Below are 18,926 nucleotides of genomic sequence, written 5' to 3' on the forward strand. Positions count from 1 at the left end.
TCTAGCAGGCACTGCAGGATCTAGTTTAGTATTAAGGGGGAATAAAAAGAGAGAGAGAGAGAAAGAGGGAAAAGCAAGCAGGACCTAGTTTAGTATTAAGGAGGGAATAAAAAGAGAGAGAGAGAAAAGCAAGCATCATTAACTAGTTGCCGTGGAGGGGCATAATCGAACGGGACGCCCAAGTTTTCCTGAGGACGTCCTCGCAGGACGTCCCCGCGAAGGGGCGGGAAAACCCGTATTATCGAAACAAGATGGGCAGCCATCTTTCATTTTGATAATATGGTCGGGGACGCCCAAATCTCAACATTTAGGTCGACCTTAGAGATGGTTGTCCTTAGAGATGGTCGTCCCCGATTTTCGGCAATGGAAACCGAGGGAACCCATCTCAGAAACAACCAAATCCAAGCCATGAGAGGAGCCAGCATTCGTAGTGCACTGGTCCCCCTCACATGCCAGGACACCAACTGGGCACCCTAGGGGGCACTGCAGTGGCCTTCAGAGAAAGCTCCCAGGTGCATAGCTCCCTTACCTTGTGCTGCGCCCCCCCCCATAACCCACTCCACACAACTGTACACCACTACGATAGCCCTTAGGGTTGAAGGGGGGGCACCTACATGTGGGTACAGTGGGTTTCGGAGGGCTCATATTTACCACCACAAGTGTAACAGATGGGGGGGGGATGGGCCTGGGTCCGCCTGTCTGAAGTGCACTGCAGTACCCACTAAAATTGCTCCAGGGACCTGCATACTGCTGTCATTGAGCTGGGTATGATATCTGAGGCTGGCACAGAGGCTGGAAAAAATATTTTGAAAGTTTTTTTTTTTTTTTAGGGTGGGAGGAGGTTAGTGACCACTGGGGGAATAAGGGGAGGTCATCCCCGATTCCCTCCGGTGGTTATCTGGTTAGTTCGGGCACTTTTTTAAGGCTTGGTCGTAAGAAAAAATGGACCAAGGAAAGTCGCCCAAGTGCTCATCAGGGACATCCTTTTTTTTTCCATTATCGGTCGAGGACGCCCATGTGTTAGGCACACCCCAGTCCCGCCTTCGCTATGCTTCCGACACGCCCCTGTGAACTTTGGTTGTCCCCACGACAGAAAGCAGTTGAGGATGCCCAAAATCAGCTTTCGATTATGCCGATTTGGGTGACCCTGGGAGGAGGACGCCCATCTTCCGATTTGTGTCGAAAGATGGGCGCCCTTCTCTTTCAAAAATAAACCTGATAGTGTACAAACCCTTTTCCCATAGTTTTAAACTGAAATTTTCTCTAGAAATAGGCATTTTTCCCATAGTTTTAAACTGAAACCTTTTCTAGAGGTAGAAACTAAACAGCCAAAAACTCTTGTAATAAAAGGCAATTATTTTCTGCTCCTTGGCTGCTGGACAGGTAGCTCATCCAGCGACCTCAATTAAGTGATAATTAAGGTGTGGGGAAGTAGAATACTTGCATAGGTTGCTGAGACAGCTTCAAAGAGCCTGTTTAAAAAAGGCCCCTTAGATCAAAACTATATAAAGAGGAAAGGTCCCACTGAATGTTCTTTCTGAGAAGTTCCGAGAGAAGAGGACATTTCTCTGGCAAGTGAACACTATTTTGCTTTGTGCTTTGGGAACTTAAAGACTGGGGTTTAAAGGAGGAATTGTAGGTTAGTGTTAGGCAAAATAAAAATATAAAAAGCAAATTTTATCAACTAATCTCCATAGACTTTTCCACCTAGTTTTAAAAACTTTGTACCACAGCATTAACAGATAGAATCTAGCAGGCCAAATATATTCCGCGTATTAAAAAAGGAGGATGGAAGACCAAACGACAGTGAGGTGAAGGAAGCTATTAGAGCTAAAAGAAAGTCCTTCAGAAAATGGAAGAAAGAACTGACTGAAAATAATAAGAAACAGCATAAGGAATGTCAAGTCAATGCAAAGCGCTGAAAAAGAAGGCTAAGAGGGACTTCGAAAAAATGATTGCGTTGGAGGCAAAAACACATAGTAAAATTTTTTTTAGGTATATTAAAAGCAGGAAGCCGGCAAAGGAATTGGTTGGACCGCTAGATGACCGAGGAGTAAAAGGGGTGATCAGGGAGCACAAAGCTGTAGCGGAGAGATTAAATGAATTCTTTGCTTCAGTCTTCAACGAGGAAGATTTGGTTGGGATGCCGGTGCCAGAAATGGTATTCAAAGCTGACCAGTCGGAGAAACTCAATGAATTCTCTGTAAACCTGGAGGATGTAATGGGGAAGTTCTACAAACTGAAGAGTAGCAAATCTCCTGGACTAGATGGTATCCATCCCAGAGTACTGACAGAACTGAAAAATGAGCTTGCGGAGCTATTGTTAGTAATATGTAATTTATCCTTAAAATCGAGCGTGGTACTGGAAGTTTGGAGGGTGGTCAATGTTATGCCGATTTTTAAAAAAGGTTCCAGAGGAGATCCGGGAAATTATAGACTGGTAAGTCTGACGTCGGTGCTAGGCAAACTGGTAGAAACTATTATTAAGAACAAAATTACAGAGCATATTCAAAAGCATGGATTAATGAGACAAAGTCAACATGGATTTAGAGAACGGAAATCTTGCCTCACCAATCTATTACATTTCTTTGAAGGGTGAACAAACATGTCGATAAAGGTGAGCCAGTTGATATTGTGTATCTGGATTTTCAGAAAGCATTTGACAAAGTACCTCATGAAAGACTCCAGAGAAAATTGGAGAGTCATGGGATAGGAGGTAGTGTTTTATTGTGGATTAAAAACTGGTTAAAAGATAGAAAACAGAGAGTAGGGTTAAACGGTCAGTATTCTCAATGGAGAAGGATAGTTAGTGGGGTTCCCCAGGGGTCTGTGCTGGGACCGCTGCTTTTTAACACATTTATAAATGACCTAGAGATGGGAGTAACTAGTGAGGTAATTAAATTTGCTGATTTTATTTATTTTTGTTACATTTTTACCCCATGCTGTCCCACTCATGGCAGACTCAATGCGGCGGGCAATGGAGGGTTAAGTGACTTGCCCCGAGTCACAAGGAGCTGCCTGTGCCGGGAATCGAACTCAGTTCCTCAGGACCAAAGTCCACCACCCTAACCACTAGGCCACTCCTCCACAAAGTTATTCAAAGTTGTTAAATTGTGGGAGGATTGTGAAAAATTACAAGAGGACCTTCTTCACTCAACGTGTAAGGAATTCGTTGCCAGAGAATGTGGTAAAGTCAGTTAGCTTAGCAGAGTTTTAAAAAGGTTTGGACGGCTTCCTAAAGGAAAAGTCCACAGACCATTATTAAGTGGACTTGGGGAAAATTCTCTATTTCTTTCAAAAAGTACAAAGACTAAGGGACACTCAATGAAGTTGCATGGAAATGCTTTTAAAACAAGTAGGAGGAAATATTTTTTCACTTAAGTTATGGAATGCACTGCCAGAGGATGTGGTAAAGTGGTTAGTGTATCTGGGTTTAAAAAAAGGTTTGGACAAGTTCCTGGAGGAAAAGTCCATAGTCTGTAATTGAAACAAACATGAGGGAAGCCGCTTCTTGCCCTGGAATTGGTAATATGGAATGTCGCTACTATTTGGTTTTCTGCCAGGTACTTGTGGCCTGGAATGGCCACTGTTGGAAACAGGATACTGGGCTAGATGGACCATTGGTCTGACCCAGTATGGCTATTCTTGTTTTTAAGTCCACTTTTGTCAAAAGATGAGCTATAGTTTCATATGAAAGGATATTGTTACCAACCTGTGTATCCACTCCTACCCTAGCTGAGAGAATATTTAACCATCTCTCTGACCTCATGTGCACCTTTCTTTAAATTAGTCACCTTATTTTCTAACTCCTCTTACCCATCTATATGTTCTGTCTTTTCTTATACCCTACACTGTCGATTAAAATGTTCTATTATGTATTGTGTTGGCATTGTTAAGTAGTATGCTATGCCATACTTTGTATTGTTATTTGAATATTTTTATTGCTGTAATTGTCTATTGCTCATGTTTGATTTATTCTTACTGTACACTGCCTTGAGTGAATTCCTTCAAAACGGCGGTAAATAAATCCTAATAAATAAATAAATAAACAAATTTCTTGAAATGAAAAGCGTTTGTCATTCGCCTGCAGCCAAGTAAAAATAAGATTTATTTCCAAAATCAGCTCAGTTACAGCCTTGTACATTCTATGGCCATAACATACCAGGAAGCATGGCACGAAGCAGCCTACAATGTGGTATGCCAGCTTTGTCACATGTAGCGCCATATTTGGATAAACAGGCAACAGAAAAAAGGTTTTGCAGTTTTAATCTTAGCTCACTATTTTTAATATGTTGCATCTAACACATTATGGGGTGCATTCTATAAATCGTGCCTAAAAAAAAAATCGGTGTGGAAAAAAACCTGCTTAAGTGAGGAAATGACGTCACGCACCAAAGTGGAGGTCTAACTGAGGAGCTCCGCCGGAGCGGATAAGAAACGGCGCTTTAAAAACTTACCCTGACACCGAGTGGAAGTTCGAGAGTGAGGGAGAGCGTCTCCCTGGGTTATGCCACCTAAAAAGACGCTGGAGCGTTTTCGCTTCACCCCGGAACACCGCGAAAAAGCAGGAGAAGTGAAAGCGGGGCCGGAGCTGCGAGGAGCCAAGATGGCGGCGGAGCGCTCCTTGCCGGAGACAGCGGTAGGGAGCGAAGAGGAGGTGGCAGCTAGCAGCATGTTGCAGTCGGATGTTGCGGGGATATTACAGGATTTAAAAGCGGACTTTGCAGGGATCAGATTGGATGTCCAAAACGCGCTTAAAGAAATAAGAGCAGAGATTCACGAACTGGGGTCCCGCGTGGGAGAGGTGGAGGAGGGGCTGGTAGCCCTGCAATCCGAGGTGGATACTATGAGAAGGCAGGGAACAGAAGATCATGGCGAATTAAACCAACTCAGAGATCAAGTCGAAGACCTGGAGAACAGGTCCAGGCGTAACAATCTCAGATTCAAGGGCATTCCTGAACTGGATATCTTTACTAACAGTGAAGTGGTAATAAAGGAGCTCTGTCAACATATACTGGCGCCTGGCTCGGAGGCCCAACCCCCTGAAATACAGTTACAACGGGCGCATAGAGCATTAGGGCCACGTAAAGACCATCAGCCCCGAGACATCGTGGCATGTTTCCTTGATTATCCTATAAAGGAACGGATTTTGAGTCAGGCCAGAGCGAGCAAGGAAATTATTTGGAAAAACTATAAAATTGAAGTCTTTCAAGATTTGGCCCGCGCTACATTGCTGAAACGTGGAACTTTTAAAGATGTTACCAGGTTTATGCGTTCCAAGGAGATCCGTTATAGATGGCTGTTCCCCTTCGCGGTGTGGATTACAGTGGATGGGAAGTCACGGAAGGTTGTAACACCTGAGGAAGCGTGGTCGGTTTTGAGAGCTTTGGGCTGCAAAGATGTCCCACCACAGAATCTGGACCAGCGAGATCCGGCTGCTCCTAGGCGGGACTCTGCCTGGCAGGTGGCGGTCGGGAGAGGAAAGAATAAAGATAAACAAGCGTCTTGAACTATTTCATGTTGTGGACCCAGTGCCTGCCTGGGGATTTCAGATCGGTGGCATGGGGAGGAGGAACCAGCTTGGTCTGCTAACACATGAGGAATGATAAACATGTGACGGAGATGGAGATTTTTCAGCAGACTACTATTTGAGTTAACTGTTAAAGATTAGAATTGGAGCCAATGGATGGAGAGGTGCTTGGAGAGGAGGTTGTTAGAGATCTGGGGTATCCAGGCTTAATGTGTGGTCTGGTACAGTGAAGACCGCCAAGTTGGGCCTGAGCCCTGGATTGAGACAATAGACCTTAAAGACTGTTTAATGTTGTTGTAAGCAAGAGGGCAGGAGGTGGGAGGGTAGAAGTGCGCCTCTCTCTTAGCGGAAGAGGTAGCTAAAATGAGGATTTGGGAAAATGGGAGGGCAAACGGGAGGGTATGTGACCCGGGAGGGATGGGGAATAAGGGGAGTTTTTGGAAGGATTTAGGAGACCAAAGCTCTGGTTTAGTGCGTTCAATTTCCTACCATGGCTGGTCTTTCGATTCAGGGATCAGCAAAGGGAGGGGGGGAGGGAGGGTGGATAGGGGGAGGGCAGGATTAACAGTGGGGTCGTGGAACATAAATGGTCTCAACCATCAAGGGAAGAGATGTCGAATATTTAAAGAGCTGAACAGGCTAAAGTGGGATGTGATACTGTTACAAGAGACGCATCTCAGACCGAGAGATGTGCACTTGTTGAGGCATAGATCCTATAGGATCACTTTGACACACCAGGGACGGGAACCTAGAAGGGCTGGAGGGGTGGCTATTTTGGTGCGGCACACCTGTGGGTTGCGCATACAGGAGGAGTTTCGAGACTCAAGTGGTCGTTGTGTGGGCTTTAGGGGGCTCCTACAGGACAAAGAAGTTACAGTTGTCAATATTTATGCCCCAAATGACGGTCAAAAGCAGTTTTTTGATTTGCTGAAAGAAGAAATCCATGGTTTTCTTAAAGGTCAAGTAATAATAGGCGGTGATTTTAATATAGCCCCAGGTGTGGACTTGGATCACTCCAAGGGGAGGAGTGGGACAGGGAGATCGGGGCGCAAAGCATTACTATCTTTCTTGAAGGGGTGTGAAGTGGTAGATGGATGGAGGTTGTTGCATGGAACTCAAAGAAATTATACACATTATTCACATGCCGCCCAATCATATGCTCGATTAGATAGCATTTGGATACATCGCAATAATTGGCATCTGTTAGAAGTGGCAGAGATAGAGCCATGTCAGATCTCCGACCATGCGGCGGTCTGGATAAGGCTGAAGGGGTTGGAGGGTAGAAGGAGGGGAGGACATTGGAAATTAAATGAAACATTATTGGGAGATGAAATAGTGAGAGAAGAGGTAAGGGGAGCTATAAAGGAATTTTATCAGCTTAATGATAATGGGGAGGTAACAGATGGGTGCCTATGGGATGCTATGAAAGCTGTGGTGAGGGGAGTCTTCATTAAATGGGGGGCTCGGAAAAAAAGGGAGAGGGGACGAAAATCCCTGGAATTACTTACACGCCTTGGGCAGCTGGAGAAGCAACATAAAAGATGGCCCACCAATAAGTTAGGGGAGGAGCTCAAAAAGGTGCGGGGAGATCTGGCACAACTGCAAATGATAGATATGGAGTACATGCAAACTAAGTTAAAGCAGAGAACTTTCGAATTTGCGAATAAATCAAGTGGGCTCCTGGCGCGTAGGTTGCGAGCGAGGAGGGTCAAGGCACTTATCCAAAAATTGAAAGACAGTAAAGGTGGGTGGTATTATGATGATAAAGATATAGCAGAAAGCTTCAGACTGTTTTATGAACAATTGTATACAGCAGAGAGGGAAATAGATAAGGGAGGAGTGGGGGCATTTTTGGATCAGATACAGTTGGGCCATCTAGATACAGCGGTACAAGCGCGATTGGAGGAGCCGATCCGGTGGGGGGAGGTGAAGGGGGTAATTAAGAACCTTCCTAACGGTAAGGCTCCGGGGCTGGACGGCTTCACTGCGCGGTTCTTTAAATGTTATGTAGAAGAACTAGGGCCACAGCTGGTTCGCCTAGGGAATGGGGTAATGGAGGGAGGAGAGCTGGCGACCTCAATGATGGCGGCAGGGATCTCTCTGATATTGAAACCAGGTAAGGATCCCACTAACTGTGGGTCATATCGTCCTATTTCTCTGCTGAATGTGGACGCCAAGATAGTAGCTAAGGTGCTGGCAAACAGATTGGGGCGGGTCTTACCGGGTCTCATAGGGGAGGATCAGTCGGGGTTTATACCGGGCCGACAAGTGGGGGATAATGTACGACGTACCCTGCATTTACAGTGGGAAGCACAACAGCGGCACCCGGGAGCCCTGATGCTGGCGATAGACGCTGAAAAAGCGTTTGACAGGGTTGAGTGGGAATTTTTGAGGGAAGTGATGCTGCGTATGGGTATTGGAGAAAACTTTAGTAGGTGGATAGCAGCTCTCTATAGAGCCCCAGTGGCCTGTGTGCAGGTCAATGGCCGGTATACACCATTTTTCAAGATAGAAAGGGGAACCAGGCAGGGCTGCCCCCTGTCGCCACTACTGTTTGCTATTTATGTAGAACCTTTGGCCGAGATGATACGCACTCATCCTGAGTTTAGGGGCATTAGAGCGGGAAAGAAGGAGCATCGCGTGGCTTTATACGCTGACGATCTGTTACTTTATGTGACGCACCCAGGAAGGACACTTGAGGTGGTGGAGGAGATGCTGAGGGAGTTTGGAAGGTATGCTGGTTTGCGGGTTAACATGGACAAATGTGAAGTCTTGGGGATCTCGGTGTCACAGGAAGAGGAAAATAGTTTGTTAAGTAAGTTTGCCTTTAAATGGTCAAAAAATTATATTAGATACTTGGGGGTTCTTATTCCCAAAGATTTAAACCAACTTTTTGCTCTTAATTATGGGAAACTATTCGACCGCATTCAAACGGAATTATCTCACTGGAAGGGAATTTGGCTGTCCTGGTGGGGGCGTATGGCGGTCATTAAAATGAATACCCTACCAAAGCTATTGTTTTTGTTCCAGTGCCTGCCGGTGGCAGTGCCCAAGGGGACGCTGCGGCGGCTACAACGTCAGATTCTGCAGTTCGTTTGGGAGGGGAAGCACCCCCGGTTAGCAGGGAAAGTGTTGTGGGGGGAAGTAGACAGAGGGGGAAGAGCAGTACCGAAGCTAGAATGGTACTATCAGGCGGCGCAGGTTAAAATGATATTGGAGTGGGAATGGGATCATTTAAAACCAGTGGCCCAGGTGGAACAGGAGTATTTTCCAGGGCGGCGGTTAAACTCACTACTATGGACTTCAGAAGGAATGGGGGACAGGCTGAAGGGGGTGGATAACCCATTCTTTAAGCACCTACTGCAGGTCTGGGACGAGTTTAGGCGCCAATGGGGACAAGGAGAGGGGGTATCTACTAGAGCGGGTATTTGTTGGGAGCCGAGATTTGGAGCAGGGAGGGATAATAGGGTCTTTCGGAGGTGGGACCGCTCGGGTCTCTCAAACTTTCGGGACCTGATGAGGGGAGACAGGATCAGAAACTTTGAGGAATTGCAACAACAGTATGGACTCCCGGAGGGAGATTTTTTTGCCTATGCGCAGGTTAAGTTATTCATGGGTGCAATGGGTTGGAGAGGGAGTGGTACACAGGAAAAGGAGAGTTTGGAGAATTTATGGGGAATACTACAGAGGGTGCCCAGATCTATTTCCGTACTTTATAGATTTATCAGAGGGAGTGATCCAACACCATTTCGTTTTCAGGGGGCGTGGGAATCAGATCTAAATTGTAAATTCAATGATCAGGAATGGGAAAAGATATGCAGAGAGGTGCAGCAGGCCTCAACATGTGCATTAGTGCAGGAAAATGCGTATAAGGTACTCTCACGGTGGTATTACACCCCTGAGAGGATTAAGAAAATGTATCCCGCTGCTTCTGACCGATGCTGGAGGTGTGGACAGGATAGGGGTACCTTTCTGCATATTTGGTGGTCCTGTGTGAGACTGCTGCCTTTTTGGGTAGCGGTGATTACAGCGATGGTAAAAATGACCGGGGACTCCATGGTGTGTAGCCCGCAGGTGTGTTTGCTTGGATTGCATAATGACAGAGAATCTTGGGAACGGAGTAAACTAGTCCGCTGGGGTCTGGCGGCGGCTAAGTGCCTGGTCGCACGGAAGTGGAGAGACATCAACCCCCCTTCCATGGGCGAGTGGAGGGGGAAGCTTGAACAATTTATAATGATGGAGAGACTCACGGCATATCGTAGGGATGGTGAGTTGAGGCGCAGGAGGGGATGGGCTCAGCTAAAAATGTGGGTAGAGACAATACAATCATAATGGGAGGTGGGGGGTGGGCAGGGGGGGAAGGGAGGGAAGGGAGACGGGGAGGGAGGGATGGGAGGGAAGGGAGGGGAGGGAAGGGATATAAGGAGCTGCAAAAGTCTGGATAAGAGCATCATATGTAAAGGGAAGGGAGGGGAGGAGGATTGCCCTTTCCAGTTTGTAGTAGACACGAGGATTTGAGTTTGCTTGTATGGTCAGTTATTGTGTTATTGTTGCTGCAATAGTGTGGAACAGGTGGCATGACTCTGTGTTAAATTCTGAACAGCAGTTGTTGTTTATATATACTAAGATGTGTATGTTTTACCAGCTTATTTAATAAAAACATTTAAAGTAAAAAAAAAAAAAAAAAACCTGCTTAAGTGCTATTCTATATGCTGTGCTAAAAGACACAGTTTATAGAACTGTGCTTAAGCAGAGGGGGTCGCATGTAAATTTAGACGCAACTATTTACACCAACAAAAAAAGTGGTGCAAATGCCCCAGCCTAAACTTGCGAGTGAAGCCCCCTTATTCTATAACTGCGCACATAACTTGAATCCATGCCCATGCTCTGCCCCCAAACCCTCTATGGCCACCCCCTTTTCCAGGACACTCCTAAATTTATACATGTATATGTTAATTGTTTCAATTAGCGCCAATAATTACTTGTTAAAAAGCTAATTGGCACTAATTGGTTCATTATTCAATTAAATTGCATACACAAATTGGGTGCGCACCCAAATTTGTATGCACAACTTTTGGTGACTCTTATAGAATTGGGGGTAAGTGATTCAATTTCAAGATTTATGTGATAAGAATGGCATAGAATGAAACGTACAGGTTTCTCTAAAACCAACATTTTTTTTACATATATAACACATAACTCATTCAAGACTTTAAACAACTTATAATTATCATGTTTTAGCTTTTCAAATGTATATTTACTCCACCTCTTGTGGGAAATGAAAAATATTTACCTTCACATGAAAAATTGATTTTTCTCTGAGGCAACTAAAAGGGACTTAACGGGTTTTGGAAATAAGCTCTTGAATTACCCTCAAAATGTTTACAATTTAAAATAACATGCACGTTGTATTATTTTCCCTGTGAAGCAACCGAGAAACAGTTCAATACAGCAGGTAGCAAGCAACTGACTCTGGAAAGAAAACACAAATGATTTCTTTAAGGTTAACTACATTTCAAAAGAACTGACTTTCACCTACAGAATGAATCAGAGGCCCAAGCACAATGGCACTATCAACGCACCGTCCGGTTACCACGATATCAGCACCGAGGTCCAAGGCCCTGCTTATTGGTCTTGCCCTAGGTAAAGAGAAAAGAAGGTCTTTTACCGTGTGTGTGTGGAGTTTTCCCCACAAAGACAGACATGTGTGATTTTAGTATTTAATCCTCCTCCCCCCTCCATAAAGAAAAAAAAACAAAATGTCTGCAAATAAGGGGCGTTGGGCCCAAGTGGACCGCCCAGCTGTCCACGTTTACACTACCATTTTAACTCCAGTCATTGCTTGATAGCCCTTATCATCCCAACACCTCTTCGAGAGAAGCTTCACTGGCTACCAATTAGAGAAAGAATACATTTTAAAGTTCTCACTATAATTCATAAGATCATATATGGTGAATCCCCTAACTACATGAACAATCTCATAGACCTCCCAGCCAGCAATAGACCACTGTCGTCTCGCACCCACCTTAATTTACATCTCCCAAATTGCAAGGGTATCAAATATAAGTCCTACTATGCGTCTAGTTTCTCCTTCTTGGGCAGCCAACTCCGGAACGCTCTGCCAAGACCCATTCGGAACATCAACGACCATCTATCATTCAGGAAAATGTTGAAGACCCACCTCTTCAAAAAAAGCTTACCCGAATGATTGTAATTAAATTTTCAAACCAGCTATTTGATCCTGATCCTGATGACTGTTACCCATTTAGACTGTATTTCCCAATCACCTTATGCACCTCACTATCTTTCCTTACCAACCTTCCTACTCCTTCCATTTCCCTCTAACTTTCCTTACCATCCTTACTACTCCTTAACCTTCCCTATTTCTCTCTTCCATTTGTTACCCTTCTTTGTTTGCACTTATATCAAACTATACAACTATTCATTTACTACAATTGTAATTATTCTCCAAACTCTGTAATTGTATTTACTATGTAAGCCGCATTGAGCCTGCAATATGTGGGAAAGCGCGGGGTACAAATGTAATAATAATAATACTTTCTTCAGTGGTTTTGGAAGTTTATTTCTTGGGATTTATTAACCGCCTTTATGAAGAGACTAGTAAAAGAGGCCCGTTTCTGGAGCAAATGAAATGGGCGCTAGCAAGGTTTTCCTCCCCAACACCCCCCCTTCTCCCTCCCTATCTACCAACTGACCCCTTTGTCGTTCTGACGCCATTGCGCCGCATCTCCTGAACGCACCGTACGCCACTGCTCCACCCTCGGTGTGTGACGCCATTGCTCTGCCCTCGACGTCATCACAGTTGACGCGAGGGCAGGGCCCCGAGACTTGGCGATTTCGGTGGTTTCACCACCACGAACCCTTCGAACCCATCTTGAAGGAAGTGACGGAAGTGACGTCAGTGTCTTCAGAACGTTGAGGGTGGGTTTTAATATATAAGATTCATCCAAGGCGGTGTACAGCAGATACAGTTTAACATAAAACTTACAATTTTGTTAACAGCATAACAAATGACCAAATATAAACATAAATACAATAAATAAGGTAAACTTGAAAGCAGCAAATTGAAACCTAATAGTAGGACTACCGTGAAACAGGATCAAACATATACACATTTAATAGAACTGAAATTCAAATAAGAGAGACATAATACGATGTCAGCATAATACTAACGAAATATCTAATAAGCACGCATTAGAACATTCAAATAACATAGAAATGACGCTAATGGTTTTCTACAATATAGCTTACCATGTAGCCGAGGGGCCAATTGCAGATAGGGGCCAAGATGGGGCATATAGATGGGGCACATAGATAGGGGCATATAGATGGGGCCAAGATGTGTAGTACAGAGGCAATTGGATAAATAGATGGGCGCCTAAACTCAAGGCAAATTCTTTGTACAGTTACACAAGATATAAGGAAGATAGCACCTTGGTTGGGTAGGCTATATTCTAGGTATTCATGGCCCCTTCACTAGAAAACAAATTCTCACATTTTCTATGAGCCATATGCTCTTTTGCCCTCAATCCAGTTTCTTTTTCAATGGAAAATACCACCTTCCTGGACTTTAATATATTACTGTAAAGAACACCAACTGTGACTTTTTGTGTGTGTGTATATATATATATATATATCACTAGGTGAGACTCAGCTATCAGCATCTAATATAATAAAACGCACCGTGAACGTTCTGAAGACAACGTTCTGAAGCCACTCAAACACTCCCTGTAGGGTTCGTGGATTTGTGGTGTGAAGCCAGCCAGCCGTCTCTGCCCCGCCCTCGCGTCAAACGTCACGACGTCGAGGGCGGAAAAAAAAACAAACAATTCCGGCAGTGCAGCGTCAGGGAAGGAGGCGGCGCTCCCGACGTCTCTAGCCTTCCCTTCGCTGTGTTCCGCCTTCTTCTGACGTCAAGGATGACGTCAGAAGAAGGCGGAACACAGCGAAGGAAGGCTAGACGTCGGGAGCGCCGCCTCCTTCCCTGACGCTGCGCTGCCGGAACCGCCACGGAGGTAAATTTAAAAAGAAGGAAAAAAAAAAGGGATGTTGGGGGGAGAGAAGAGGGTGGGCAGTAAAGTTGAACAACGGGAGCGGGAGGGCAGGGGAGAAACGACAGCATGGATGCGAAGGGGGGGGGCATGGATGCGAAGGGGGGGAGAAGAGGGCGGGCCAGGCTGGGACATGGGAGAGAGAGGAGCATGGATGCGAGGGGGGGTCATGGAAGGGAGAGAGAGGACTTGCTGGAAAAGGATGAATGGAGGCGGCAGGGGACAGAGGAGCATGGATGGGCATGGATTGGGAGGGCAGGGCTCAGGAAGAGAGGGGAATTGCTGGAAAGGGATGAATGGAGGGGGCAGGGGACAGAGGAGCATGGATGGGCATGAATTGGGAGGGCAGGGCTCAGGGAGAGAGGGGAATTGCTGGCTAGGGATGAATGAAGGGGACAGATGGGCATGGATGGATATGGATTGCAGGGCAGGGCTCAGGGAGAGAGGGGAATTGCTGGATAGGGATGAATGGAGGGGCAGGTGACAGAGGAGCATGGATGGGCATGGATTGGGAGGGCAGGGCTCAGGGGGGGGGGGATTGCTGGATAGGGATGAATGGAGGGGACAGATGGGCATGGATGGATATGGATTGCAGGGCAGGGCTCAGGGAGAAAGGGGAATTGCTGGATAGGGATGAATGGAGGGGGCAGGTGACAGAGGAGCATGGATGGGCATGGATTGGGAGGGCAGGGCTCAAGGAAAGAGAGAGGGGAATTGCTGGAAAAGGATGAATGGAGGGGGCAAGGGACAGATGGGCATGGATTGGGAGGGCAGGGCTCACACTCTCTCTCTCATATACAATGTCTTTCTGACTCGCACTCTCACACACTCTGTCTCACACTGTATCACATTCACTCTCTATGTGCCACACAGTCACTCACACACTCGCTTGGTCTCATACACTCACTCTCACAGAGAATCTGTGTCTTACACACACTCTCTCTCTCGCCCTCACACACACACTCTCTCACAAACACACTCACACCCAGACTCACTCTCTCTCTCACACACACACACTCACACTTTCACTCTGACTCTCAAACAGTCACTCTCACATACACTCTCCCAAACATACACACTCCGAGGAAAACCTTGCTAGTGCCCGTTTCATTTGTGTCAGAAACGGGCCTTTTTCACTAGTTATCTATAATTCTGAAAGCTAAACCTTTGCAAGGCTATTAAAAGGATGGAAGCAACTCAAACAACGGCTATCAAAATGGTTCAGGGCCTGCAACACAAAAACTGCAAAGGAAGGCTTGTGTTACTCAAAATATATTCACTGGAGGAAAGAAGGAAAAGGGACAATACGATTAAAACATTCAAATATTTACACAGTAGCATAGTGTATGACGCATGGTCCATCTAGTTTGCCAAATAAAGCTGCCAGAGCCACTCCTGCCACTCCAAGCAGGTCACACTCCATGACGATCAAATACTAGCATAACAAACAGGGCAGTCACACAATCATGAAAGAGCGGTTCTATAATTAGGCAGACTGCAATAAATCACAGAAAGACAAATTAGCCATAGAAAGGATCACACTATGAAGCTGAAGAGGAAAAGTCTCAGAAGAAACATGAGAAAGAGCTTCTTTAATGAAAAAGAGGGGTAGTTACTAAGGTATGCTTAAGTAGCACAGCAAAATGTACTGTGGGACTCATTAACCTGCCCCCATAATAAATTTCAGCTTCTGCTGCTGCAATTGTGAAAAATCACACGTTGTTGGCCACACTGACACAAACATAACGGGCTCTAGATCGGACCCATTATCTCTGAAAGGGACCAGTACAGGTGTCAGCCACTATCCTCCCCCCCCCTCCCAATATCCCTGACAATGCAGCTCACACCCCCCCTCTCCAATATCCTCCCAACAAACCTCCCCTCCTATACAACAAACCCTCCTGATTTAGACCTTCCAACAATCCCCTCCACCCACCTCTAATAACCTACCAGGAGTTTCCCTGGAATCTAGAAGATATGCCAAGACTGATCCCTCAGTCATTTCTAGACTCACGGTACTACCACTATGGGTCAAACTGCCAGACGCCCAACAGGGCAGGAGTTACTGAGGGTTGCTCCTGGCTCATGCTTTTTAATATATTTATAAATGATTTAGAGACGGGAGTAACTAGCGAGTAAATAAAATTTGCTGATGACACAAAGTTATTAAAGTTGTTAACTCGCGAGAGGACTGTGAAAAATTACAGAAGGACCTTAAGAGACTGGGCGGCTAAATGGCAGATGACGTTTAATGTGAGCAAGTGCAAGGTGATGCATGTGGGGAAAAAGAACCTGAATTATAGCTACGTCATGCAAGGTTCCACGTTAGGAGTTACGGATCAAGAAAGGGATCTGGCTGTCGTTGTCGATAATACGCTGAAACCTTCTGCTCAGTGTGCTGCTGCAACTAGGAAAGCGAATAGAATGTTGGGTATTATTAGGAAAGGTATGGAAAACAGGTGTGAGGATGTTATAATGCCGTTGTATCGCTCCATGGTGCGACCGCACCTTGAGTATTATCAAGAAAGATATAGTAGAATTGGAAAAGGTGCAGCGAAGGGCGACTAAAATGAAAGCAGGGATGAGACGACTTCCCTATGAAGAAAGACTAAGGAGGCTAGGGCTCTTCAGCTTGAAGAAGAGACGGCTGAGGGGAGACATAATAGAGGTATATAAAATAATGAGTGGAGTGGAACAGGTGGATGTGAAGCGTCTGTTCACGCTTTCCAAAAATACTAGGACTAGGGGGGCATGCGATGAAACTACAGTGTAGTAAATTTAAAACAAATCGGAGAAAATGTTTCTTCACCCAACGCATAATTAAACTCTGGAATTCGTTGCCGGAGAACGTGGTGAAGGTGGTTAGCTTGGCAGAGTTTAAAAAGCGGTTAGACGGTTTCCTAAAGGACAAATCCATAAACCACTACTAAATGGACCTGGGAAAAATCCACAATTCCAGGAATAACATGTATAGAATGTTTGTACGTTTGGGAAGCTCACCAGGTGCCCTTGGCCTGGATTGGCTGCTGTCGTGGACAGGATGCTGGGCTAGATGGACCCTTGGTCTTTTCCCAGTGTGGCATTACTTATGTACTTATTGTCTAGACCAGTGTTTCCCAAACTGTGTGGCGTGGCACCCTGATGCGCTGCAGCGACCTCTCTGGGGTGCCGTGGCAAATCGGGGCCGGCGCAACCCGGTAAACATGGCAGGGGGCGCCACAAGCCATGCTTACTGCCGTCACAGTACCAAGCCCCAGCTGCCTGCCCTCAGCTCCCCCACAGCCCTCTTTTCGTTCCTGCCGCCCTGCGTGTTTTATATCTTTTATTTTATCTTGAAATCAAAGCGGCGGCGGCAGCAGCGAAAGAAACAGGCTCGCCTCGAGCTTTCCCTTCCCTCTCAGTGTTCCATCTTTCTCTAACGTACTTTCCTGTTTCCACAAGGGCGGGACACAGAGGTAAGGGAAGGCACCTGTAAAAAAAATGCCTTTTTTTTTGCTGAAAATGGACGTGCGGCAAAATGAAAATTGGAACATCCATTTTGGATCTGAGACCTTACCGCCAGCCATTGACTTAGCGGTAAGGTCTCACCCGTTAACCAGGAAGTAATGGTCAACGTGTGTTCAAATGACGATTTTCTGACGCGCATAGTGGGGACTAGATAACTGTGCCCTTTTCAATGAAAACAGGTCAGAGCACAAATCATTACAGTGACCATTTCAATCACTCATCAAAAACCTCCTCCGTTCTTATCTTCAAAGCACACTGGGCCCTGTTTACTAAGCCAGGCTACAGGTGCGCTAACATTTTTAGCACACGCTAAGCATTAGCGAGCACTATCCATGTAGATGCCCATAATATTCCTATGGGCTCTACATGGTTAGCAAGCGCTAATTTTTGGCACGCGCTAAAAATGCTAGCGCAACTTAGTAAACATTTTTTCTTTTTTTAATCAAGTTTTTGTGCAAAAGATTGTTTCAAAGGATACAAATCTCTTATATCAATACTTCTTTCATTTTTAAATTGTAACCGTATAACAGCAGCTGACATAAATAGTTGCAGTCACACTTATCTGAAACCACTAAATCCCGACATTTTAGAATTTCATTCGTTTGGTTCCAGCTCTTTCATCTTTTTATTTTTAGGCAGTCTTGGAAGTGCAATTACTAGCTAGGGGAGGTTTTGCTTTACCCCTTGATACGTGTCCTTTATAGTCTGGACTGTGTTTGAATTCACAAATTTTCACCTTTATGCTCCAATGTTATTCTATTTCATGCCACATTTCACTTTTATTTGATTTTGTATAGTTTACATGATTGATGTGTCACACTATTGAGGTTCACGTGCTTGACCTTTGTAAGTTTAACATCTGTTGGTAGAAAGACCTCTTTTTTTTTTTTTTTTTTAAGTATGCTACTCTTTTACTTTTTCAGAGTTTTAGTTTCCGAGTACGTTTTATTTTTGCATGTTTGTATCTTTGCATGTTTTTATTTTTAATTATTTTTGCATGTTCATGTGCAATAATTTGGATCGTATTTTAACTATTTATTATTTATATTTTTGTATATATCGCATAGTGTTTAGCAAACCCCTCATGCAGCCTACTTGGCGAAACGTGGCCATATCGGGTCTATTCTAATAAAGATTCTTTTGGACTCCTGGTCTACTCTGGTTTGTTCGGCTTGTTGCTTGCTGTGGACTTGAACAGCCTCTTTTGGTGCTGTATTACACTAAGGATATATTCCAGCAGCCAGCTGTACAAGCTTCAGTACCTGTAGCTATCGCTCCTTATCTGCGTCTGTTCTGCTGTCTTCCTCTTTGGTTCTCTACTATCTTAGGTAGAGGAGCACACGCAGTGCAGACCAGAATAACTGGGAAGACTGGATGGGCAAAAGCTGGCCTTCACCTGAAATTATCTAGCATGCTACTATGCATTAAAAAAGAAAACACTTTTTGTATAACAAAAATGTGGGAATTATTACTGTATTATTGATATTTAGTCTCCGATCCAAATCCTGACGCTCTCAAATAAAATACCAAATCCCAAGTAATGTTACCCCCTTAGTGCTCTCTAATACATATTTCTGATATAAACAGGATTAAGCATTTGCCTTTTTTTTTTTTTTACCTAGCAGAACATATTAAGACTTACCCCAAGTAGACATTCATGCTGTGAATGTTGTCTGGTATCTGCCTCCCACTCTCCATATCTCTGACACCAGCTTCCTTCAAAGAGTCTTTCTGTCAAAATACACAGAACTCTCATCAAGGTGAACACGTCAAGAACATCCCAGAAAACTACCTCATGGATGGACAAACTATCTCCC

The 18,926-nt window shown here is 45.0% G+C and overlaps 1 protein-coding gene across 1 annotated transcript in view; it reads right to left on the reverse strand.

Annotated features, from left to right (window-relative positions):
• The window catches only part of LOC115461641, a 254,455-nt gene that overhangs the window by 187,724 nt on the left and 47,805 nt on the right, over window positions 1-18,926 (reverse strand). The window contains exons 5-6 of the mRNA XM_030191619.1: window positions 18,752-18,840; window positions 11,070-11,169 (exon numbers count right to left, since the gene is read on the reverse strand). Coding sequence (XP_030047479.1) covers window positions 11,070-11,169; window positions 18,752-18,840 — 189 coding nt within the window. The remainder of the gene's footprint in view (window positions 1-11,069; window positions 11,170-18,751; window positions 18,841-18,926) is intronic.

This window comes from Microcaecilia unicolor, chromosome 2 (genome assembly GCF_901765095.1).
Source record: "Microcaecilia unicolor chromosome 2, aMicUni1.1, whole genome shotgun sequence".
In the NCBI taxonomy this organism is placed as follows: Eukaryota; Metazoa; Chordata; class Amphibia; order Gymnophiona; family Siphonopidae; genus Microcaecilia; species Microcaecilia unicolor.